The sequence below is a fragment of the Penaeus chinensis genome, chromosome 18 (genome assembly GCF_019202785.1).
Source record: "Penaeus chinensis breed Huanghai No. 1 chromosome 18, ASM1920278v2, whole genome shotgun sequence".
Taxonomy (NCBI): domain Eukaryota; kingdom Metazoa; phylum Arthropoda; class Malacostraca; order Decapoda; family Penaeidae; genus Penaeus; species Penaeus chinensis.
This window is the reverse complement of record NC_061836.1, coordinates 20,536,080-20,546,079: the sequence shown is the minus strand read 5'-3', so window position 1 is coordinate 20,546,079 and position 10,000 is coordinate 20,536,080. Positions and strand designations below refer to the sequence as shown.

The 10,000-nt window shown below is 39.7% G+C and overlaps 1 protein-coding gene across 13 annotated transcripts in view; it reads right to left on the bottom strand.

The window, feature by feature from the left end:
- The window catches only part of LOC125034532, a 133,534-nt gene that overhangs the window by 27,167 nt on the left and 96,367 nt on the right, over positions 1-10,000 (bottom strand). For 12 of the 13 annotated variants that reach the window (XM_047626395.1, XM_047626391.1, XM_047626384.1 and 9 more), the window contains 2 exons: positions 7,835-8,538; positions 7,271-7,570 (listed from right to left, as the gene is read on the bottom strand). In XM_047626395.1, coding sequence (XP_047482351.1) covers positions 7,271-7,570; positions 7,835-8,538 — 1,004 coding nt within the window. The remainder of the gene's footprint in view (positions 1-7,270; positions 7,571-7,834; positions 8,539-10,000) is intronic. The other variant, XM_047626390.1, reaches the window with a different exon arrangement.

Here is a 10,000-nt window from a genome sequence, read left to right as displayed (position 1 = left end):
ATAAAATATATATACAAATATATATTATATAATTAATTATCATATAAATAATATAATATATATACTATATTATAATATAATATATATTAAAACATATCTATAATATAAATTATAATATATAATAAAAAAAAACAAATATCATATAATTATAATAAAAATATATAATAATAAAATTATAACAATATATACATATAAAATATATATTTTTTTAATATAAAATATATATATATACATATTATATATAAAAAAAATAAAACATAACACACCACACCCACACCACACACACCACCACACAAAAACACCACACACCACACACACCACACACACACACCCACACACACCACACACACCAAACACCCCAAAACCCCCCACCCCACCCACACCCCCACCACACACAACCCACACACACCCAACCCCACCCACACCCACCAAACCACACCCACCACACCCCACCCACCCACCCCCAAAACCCACACACCCCACCACACCCCACCCACCCACCCCACCCACCACACACAAAAAAACACAACCCACACAAAACCCCCCCCACACACCCACACACCCCACACACACCCACACAACACCACAACACACCACACACACCAAACCACACACCCACACCACCCACCCAACACACCCACACACACCCACCCAACCACCCCACACACCAACCCAACACACCCACACACACACACCACCCAACACCCCACAACACACCCCACCAAACAAAACCCACACACCCCCACCAACACACCCACACACACACCCACCCAACCACCCACACACCCCCCACCCAAAACACAACCCACACACACACACACCACCCAACACACCCACACCCCACACCCCACCCAACACAACCCCACACACCCCACCCAACACACCCACACACACACCACCCAAACACACCCACACCACACCCTCAAAACCACACCCCAAACACACACCCAACCCAACACACCCACCCCACACACCCCACCCAACCCCCACCCACACAAAAACCCACAAACCCCCCAACACCCCACACACCCCACCCACCCACACCAAAAAACCCCCACACACCCCCCAACCCACCCACCCACCCCCACCCCCCCAAACCCCCCACCCACACACACCCCACCCAATGACACACCCACAACCACACCCCCACCAACACAACCCACCCACACCCCCCCAAACACACCCACACACCCCCCCAAAACACACCCACACACACACCCACCCAACAACACCCACCCCACACCCACCCAACAAACCCTCAACACAAACACCACCCAAACACACACCCACACCCCCCACCCAACACACCACACCTCACACCCACCCACACACCCCAAACACACCACCCAAACAACACACCCACCAAACACCCCCCCCAAAAACCCACACCCACACAATACCCAACTTTTAAAACCAACACACCCCACCCCAACACAACAAATCAAAACCCACCAACAAACCACACCTTTTCAACAAACACAAAAAATCAACAACCCAATAAAACCATCACCAAACCACCTTTACAACCCAAATAAAAAACAAACACACCTCCCAAAACACACCAAACACAACCCAAAACACCACCCCCCACAACACACAAAACCTCCCCACACCAAACCCCACACACACCAACCAACACACCCACCACAACCAAATTTAAACAACAAAAACCCAAACACCCACCAAAACACAACTCCACCACCCCCCCAAACACAACCCACACACCCCCCAACCCAAACCACAACCCACACAAAACCCACAAAAACACCACCCACACCCCACACCCCCCAATTTACACACCCACACACACTCCCACCCAACACTCCCACAACCACACCCTCCCACACACCCACACCCAAAACCACCCCCCCAAACCACCCACACACACACCCCACCCATACTCACCCTCCACAACCAACCATTACACATACTAACTATATACATACAATATCAACCAAACACACACAACATTTCCTAAACAACTCATCACAACCACCAATACTCAACCACTCAACACAACCAACCCGAACAATTCCCACACTCACAACCACACCAAGACACAAACCACAAAAACTACTCCCACCCTTGACTCGACCCACTATATTATACACAATAAACCCCAACAAATCAACAAAAAACCCATAAAACAACCCCAACAAACAAAAACCCCAAAAAACAAAAAACCCTTAAAACCCCCAACATCCCCCAACATAAATACAATAAATCCCAAAAAACCCTTAAAACCCCCTAATATATAAAACCCAAACATACATATATATACCCCCCCAAGAAAATACATTAATATACCAACATTATTAAAACAAATTATAAAATAAAACAACAACCATACCCACCCCCCCTTTACCACAAACACAATAACAAATACCAACCCCAAAACACACCCCAAAAACCCAAAACCAACAATACAAAAAATACACACAACCAACCAATACCCCAAAAAAACCCACACAAACACAAAAACCACAAAAAAACCAATAAAAAACCAAAAACCAACACAACCAACACTCAACCACACAAACCCCAAAACACAAACCCAAACCAACCCCCAAACACCAACCACACACAAACCACACACACCCCCCCACACACAACTCCACACAAACCCAAAACCCACACAAAACCATCCTTAAAATAAAAACCCAAAAACCCTTCTTAAATAAAAAAAATCAACATACTTTCATACATCCCCCATACCCCCCCAATCAAAATACATAAAATTTTTTCATAAATAATACAATGTAAAAAATTTAAATACATACACAACATAAACAACACAACACCCACCCACCCACCCACCCACCAAACAAACCACCAACCCCACCCACAACACACAACATACCAAAACAAACCACCCACCCACCAAACACACAACTCACACCACAAAACCCCCACACACACAACCCCAAACACAACCCAACACACAACACATACACCAAATACCCAAACACACAAACCAATACACACACATACCCAACACAAAAACCCCATACAAAAAAAACCCCAAATACCACCAACCCCCACCCCCCAAAACAACCCAAAAACCCAACCCCCACACCCCCCACCAACCCCAACCCCACCACCCCCAACCCCCAAAACCCCAACACACACACCACCACCCCATAACCCAAACAACAACCCCCACCCCCACACAAAACACACCTCACACAAAACAACACTCACACACACACACACAACCCCCAAAACCCCACACCCACACACACCACACCCACCCCCCAACACCCCACACACACCACACCCAACAAACACACCAACAACACACCCCACACACACAAACAACCCCCCAAAACCCCCACCCCACAAAAAACCACCCACACACCCCCCACAACCCCCACCCACCACCACTCACACACACAAACCACTCCCACACCCCTTGTCATCCCCACAGATTTTGGAAACAGACCCCTCACACCCACACCCCCTTCCTGCAAAGCAAACCCATCCCTAGCACCAACATTATCCCTAGAACAAAACATAGTTCAAAACAAGTACCTCAAATTCATAAAAACTCACTGACGCTCTGGAACAATTTATGGTGACAAAGCCCCAAAGAAACCTAAAAGTGGATAAGTCGATTCAGAAGTGGAGGAAACGAAATTGAGTGGCAGGCTGTCAATGTCTGTATGTGAGGAAAACATTGATGTTGTTCACATGATTGAATAGGATAGACAAATAACCACTGAATCAGTAGCAGACACACTAAACATCTCTGTGGGTTCTGCACACACAATTCTGGTAGAAATTTTGGTTGGGGGGGTTGGGGGAGGTCGAAAATGAGTTGTGCCCTGTTTCAGATTCGTATACTACTGTAGAATTACCCACGTGAATATAAACTCCCGTGAAGAAAAATAAGGTGGTCAAACGAGGGCCTAACCCCGGACTATATAACTATTTCGCTGATCAGCGAATTTCACAGTGGGTTGGTAGCCCATCATACTCTCCGAATGAATATTTCAACTGAGTTTAGGATTTTTCCTCATCTCAGTTGAAAGGGGACCAGGAACCATGAGTAGTAATTATTAGATTTCTTCTTACTCTTCCTTCCTCCCGTTGTACACCCTGTTTGCTTATGGGTGATTAACTTACGAGCAAATTTATATTTACCCCACACCCCCTTATCCTCCCTACCTCCCATTTTTGGTCCGTGGGGGGGGGGGGGGGGGTTGAAAATGGGACAACCGAGAAGGAGGGTAATATGAGGAATAGAGGACTCCTGACGGCAGAAAAACAAGTTTAGAAGTGGGTGGACGTGATATTACAACGTTATTTTATGGTCACGCGAACGGCATAGTTACGGCGCAGGATGACTTCAGTGCTACATTATATTGTATTTTGTGATGCTGTGCAATAAGTATTGATCCAATCTGAATGAAATAAAGAACAAGAGATAGAGCAATGGTTGGGCTTTCTCTTGGAAAATTAATAGAAAATGATCATAAAAGTTTGAAGGTCAATTACTCGTAAAGTTTTTTTTTTCATATTTCAGAATTCTCACGGCTTACAGTTTTTGTCCAATTTCAAAAGGCTTTTTCCCCTAAACAGAACATCAGTATGCGCATAGAACTACATATCTTTTTTTTTAATTAAAAATATTTTTTTTTTTAAACAAATTTTTTTTTCTCTTTTTTTTTTTTTTTTTTTGCAGCTATGTTACATGTCATAATTTTGAAACGAATTAATGAATTTCCAAATTGGAATACCTTGTTTTGTTTATATGACATAGAAGTTTTCTCAGTAAAAGTAATATAGAAAATTAAGTGATAACTCTGGGACATGAGAAGGCTAGAGTTAACCTAACTTAAAAAAATTGATTTTTCGTTGCGCCTACAATTCCCTTTAGTCTAATTAAATAAAATTCAGTATAAAGATGCGTAATAAAGTACTCTTTAATCCTACCAAATTTCATTAAAATCTGAAATACCATTTTCTGTTTTTCAACAAAAAAGTGAAAATTGGTATTTTCTCAGAGATGGTCTCCTTTAGCTGGTTGACTTCCTCGAGAACAACAACAACAAAAATAAAACTGCTTATTATGAATGCGTTTTGAGAAATCTGTCAAAAAAAAAAAATCCCAGAAAAATGCCCCAGAAAGCTGCATACGTGCCATGCCCAATGTGAGTTACTTGTTTGATTGTTTTTACAAATAGAAATGGCTACACTTGTACCAAGTCACCAATGAGCCAGTTACAAGTACTGCCTGTCTCGCCCGTTTACCATTTTCTTTGATTTACGAAAATATTTTACATTATCTTATTTTGCTATTACTGTTTATAACTTTATAATAATTATAATGCTTACAGTAAAACTAACGCCATCAATATTCATAGCACTAGTAAACAATATGTTTTTCCCGCCAATTCAAGATAGGTGAAATCAGGTAAGGCTAAGCAATAGCAGAGCCATCAATGTGCAGAGACGTTTTGCAAAAAATATAAGAAATGAGCACAGCATTTTCCCTCTTTTTTATTAATTTTCCATGGGGGTATTGGGTTAAAGGCTGGTATTAACAATTGCTGAAATGTATTGATCTTAATGGAGCATATAATGAAAAATAAACATCATAATTGAAACCATTTTTATATACTGTTATTTTTCCAAAGACTTTTTTAAGCCCCTCATATATACATATACATATAAACACATACATATATATACACATATATATGCATATATATATATACATATATACACATACATATATATACACATATATATTGCATATATATATATATATATATATATATATATATATATATATATATATATATATATAGATATATATATACATAAATACATATACATACATATACATATATATACACATTAATACCATACTATATATACATGTGTATATACATATATACATTTACACCATCATATATATACACGTGTATATACATATATAACATATATATTCATACATATATACATACATATACACATACATATATACACATACATATATACACATACATATATACACATACATATATACACATATACACATACACATGTATATGTATATATACATACACATGTATATGTATATGTAAACATATACATATACATATACATATATATACACACATTTATATATATACATGTGTATATATACATATATATTTACATATACACACATTAATGTGTGTAGATATAAATATTTATTCATACATATACATATATGCATATATATAAATATATATATACATATATGTATATATATAAATATATATTCATATCTATATATTTATGTATATATATTTGTGTGTGTGTGTGTGTGTGTGTGTGTGTGTGTGTGTGTGTGTGTGTGTGTGTGTGTGTGTGTGTGTGTGTGTGTGTGTGTGTGTAAAGATATTTGTATATTTATAGATATGTGTGTATATGTTTACATATATATACATACATACATGTACATTAAAACTGAGGAGGAGAAACATAACCTAACAAGCTTGAAGATGCAAAATGTAGACTTCTGACATGTTGTAGTGGGTCACAAGAAACTTACTACCTATCTTATTTTCATCTACATATTCCAAAATGGACAGATCCATACTGCAAATTTCACAAATAACAAAGCAAATCAAATTTTCAATGCCAAATATGCCAAATGTTGATATTAGTTGCTTTGCTCTTTGCTGTCAGATGTTCAGCTGTTAGATGAAAAATTAGAAAATAAAAAGAATGATACAACTGAGGTTTGACTAATGTAATACTACTTGTGCAAAATCTTATTTTATAGTTTTAATGGGATTTTCATCAAAATAAACAATAAATGAATATAAAATCAGTAACAAGAAATTTAATAATGTGATCATGCTGTAATGCTGATGATATCAATAGTGATATGCGACAACTATGGATCTATTTATTAAATGATCTTCCCCAAAATACTAGATGGCGAGACATCATGCTTCCAAATATAACCATTGACATCAGTGTCAATCACTGTAAAACAGCCAGTGTGTCCTTTAAAAGATGATTCATGATCTATGGCTGATGGTGAAAAAATTTGTGAATCTGAAAGAAGTCTATAAATATGTAATTAACAGGAACCACCTTGGAAAGCACAAGATTGAAAAATAAAAGTACTTGAAATGAACTTACGGTGATAATCTTAGCCTTGAAGAATGGTATTGGTGTGTAATATTAATGATAATTATTAAAACTAATGCTAATAGTAAAAACAAAATATATAAACCTTTGGAAACTTCAATAGTGATCCGGTACTCACACTTTCATTATTAGCTATGTCATCTTCAATAACTAATGCCATGCCAGCAGTGGATTCTTTGAGTTGTTTTTTACTGCCATAAGTGTTCATATCTTCAAGAGGTAGCTGAGTATGGGACTCATGCAGGTTCTCCTGCTCAGTCCCCAAAGGTGAATTATGGAAGAGACCATTGGTTTGGGGTGAAAGGCTGCCAATCGTCGATGTTGCTGGATAGCTACTTGGGGAGGGGGACTTTGGGGCCATGCTTGGGCTTTGGCTCATGCTGCCAAACGAACCATTGGAGGTCCGACTTGGTCGGTCCTGGATAATGAGCACACGCAGCATGCATTAACATACACAAATATTCAAAATTATATGGTGCCTCAAAACCAGGATAAACATTATTAGAAGATGCACTACAAAACATTCAAAGCCTTAGTGAGACGTTTATAAACATAAAAAAATGTATTCAGCTAAGGTTTGCTCGTCAACCACAAAATGTGACTATGATACAGAAGCAGTTAAATTATATCACATTTAGTGACAAAGCATCATGTAAAAAATATATTGGCCTCAACTACTCACTGGAACAACTGGAAGCTCTTCTCTGCTGGGGGTAGAAGCTGGCGTTGAAGGACTGGAATTTTTTCGGGACATCTTCTTTGTTCTTAACTGCGGCTTAGGTTTTCTTGGGGCACTGTCACTATCAAAGGATATATAGAATCCTTTCTCTGGTTTAGGTTCATCTAGTGGTTCTGTTTTGATAGAATAAAGTTCCTCCTCCTCCTCTCCATGCCTATAGGTGTCTTGATAGGGTGGTGTAATGGAACGTTGCGGTGGGGTGGGTTGGGGTAGGTCAACATCGTCATATACAGGGGTGCCTTTCTTTGTTGGGACTCGAAAAGTCTTGACTCCTAAACTTGGCCTTGTTGGTGATCCTGGTTCATGGCTGATGCGATAAGTCTTACTACCTGATGTTATAGATAATCTCTTAAATCTTTCAATAGGATCCTCTTGTGGGTGGTCTTCAGATTCAATAAATGAAACGTTTTGAGGTTCCATGTCATCTGGTGGGGGAGCAGCAACTGGGGCATGAGACACTGATGTCTGTCTGGTTGGACTAGGAGATTTCTGCTGTCGTTGTAGAGGTTGTCTGCTTGGTGAGGATTGGGCACTAGATCGGAGACTGCCTGGACCTCGGCCATCAGAACCTGGGCCTCGCATTTCTCCTCCAATACCTTCACCATGCAATCTAAAGGGTGGTGTCTGGCCCATTTGTCTCTGATCTCCTGTAGATAAGAAATGTTAAATGTAACTTATTTCACTACATTAGCTTTATCTTTACTGCCTTAACCCAATGGCGCCGGGTATAGCAAATTAAAAAAAACTCTACGCTCTGGCGAACGGCGGCAGCGCGCCGACTCTGAGCGCGTGATATCGGTCCCTCAAGCCGAATCATTGCCTCGGGGCGTTTTGACGCGGCGCCGCTGCGGACAGCCGCACGCCGCACATCGTGCGTATTTTTATGACGGCGATAGCCGTGACCCATCGCCATTGGGTTAATTCTTTTCAAGGATATGTAAACATACATGAATAAAAAATAAATAAATAAACCTAAAACTTCCTCACTTGCCAACCCTCAACAAGAATAGAGGCTGGAGAAAAACTGGCGACTATAAGAGCAATATTTTTGCCCATTCTACCAATCTGTGGCACCTTTTCTCTATTATGAAGGAAGTAATTATTTCTGAATTTGATAGTACAGCAGCACCTACTCTTAGGATTACTAAGCTTCCACGTTTTGTGTGGCTCGAGGGGAGGAAGCGTAAACTCCTAGATCAACCAAAACCGGTGAATGATACCCAAATTATGAAATTTTCCAAGTACTATAATCTTTAAAAATTGTACTTGGGATCATACTGACTAGAAACTTTTGGACAAAGAATAGTTCTCCTGGAGGGCTGAATCATTAGACAATGTCACCCTTTGCCACACTGTTAACGCTACAATGACGGTACCAGAAATATATAAATGTCACACATTCCGGTGACTCCTGGCAACTGTCCAACCATTTGGCTGGGGACTCCACTACGTGTAGCATGATGCCTATAGCCATGGTCATCATGATGAGTTGTTTTTTCATGATGGTTATAGGCGTACTCAGCTGTAGCAGGTTAAATACAAGCATTTATTGCCATAAGCATACAATCAGTATGTAGTGGTTTCTTGGGCATACAAGTCATTTTGGCAATGTTGATACTACAAAGTTCTGCAGATCTGCTATGTGGAAAGGATTAGTCCTCAGTGCCCTCTTCAAAAGAGAATCTGAACAGGAAATGTTTCCTCTTGGGACCAGGGGCAGTATTCCTGAAAGGTCATAAATCCAAGATGTGTCTGTGACAGAAAAAGTCTTACTCTATTTTGTCTATGACTCTATACAAAAATATCTGATACCCAATTTTTGTATATGCCTTGGCCTAAGTTCAAGACATGTCAGTGGATGTCTTATGGACATAAAGACTGTCTTTCAGTGTTTCTTATATGACTTCGACAACAGCAATACTATTTTACATTTGCTGAAGATAATTCTGCAACAGTAAATGTAAAAAAAGCTGCAAGGTTCCTTGGATTTCTTGCCAAACCATAATTCAGTCATTTTCTCCAGATCTACTGCAAAGTACTGTTCAAGAAATACAAATGGTCACATGTACATGCAACAAAACACAGAGGGTACCATGTGTGAACATATAG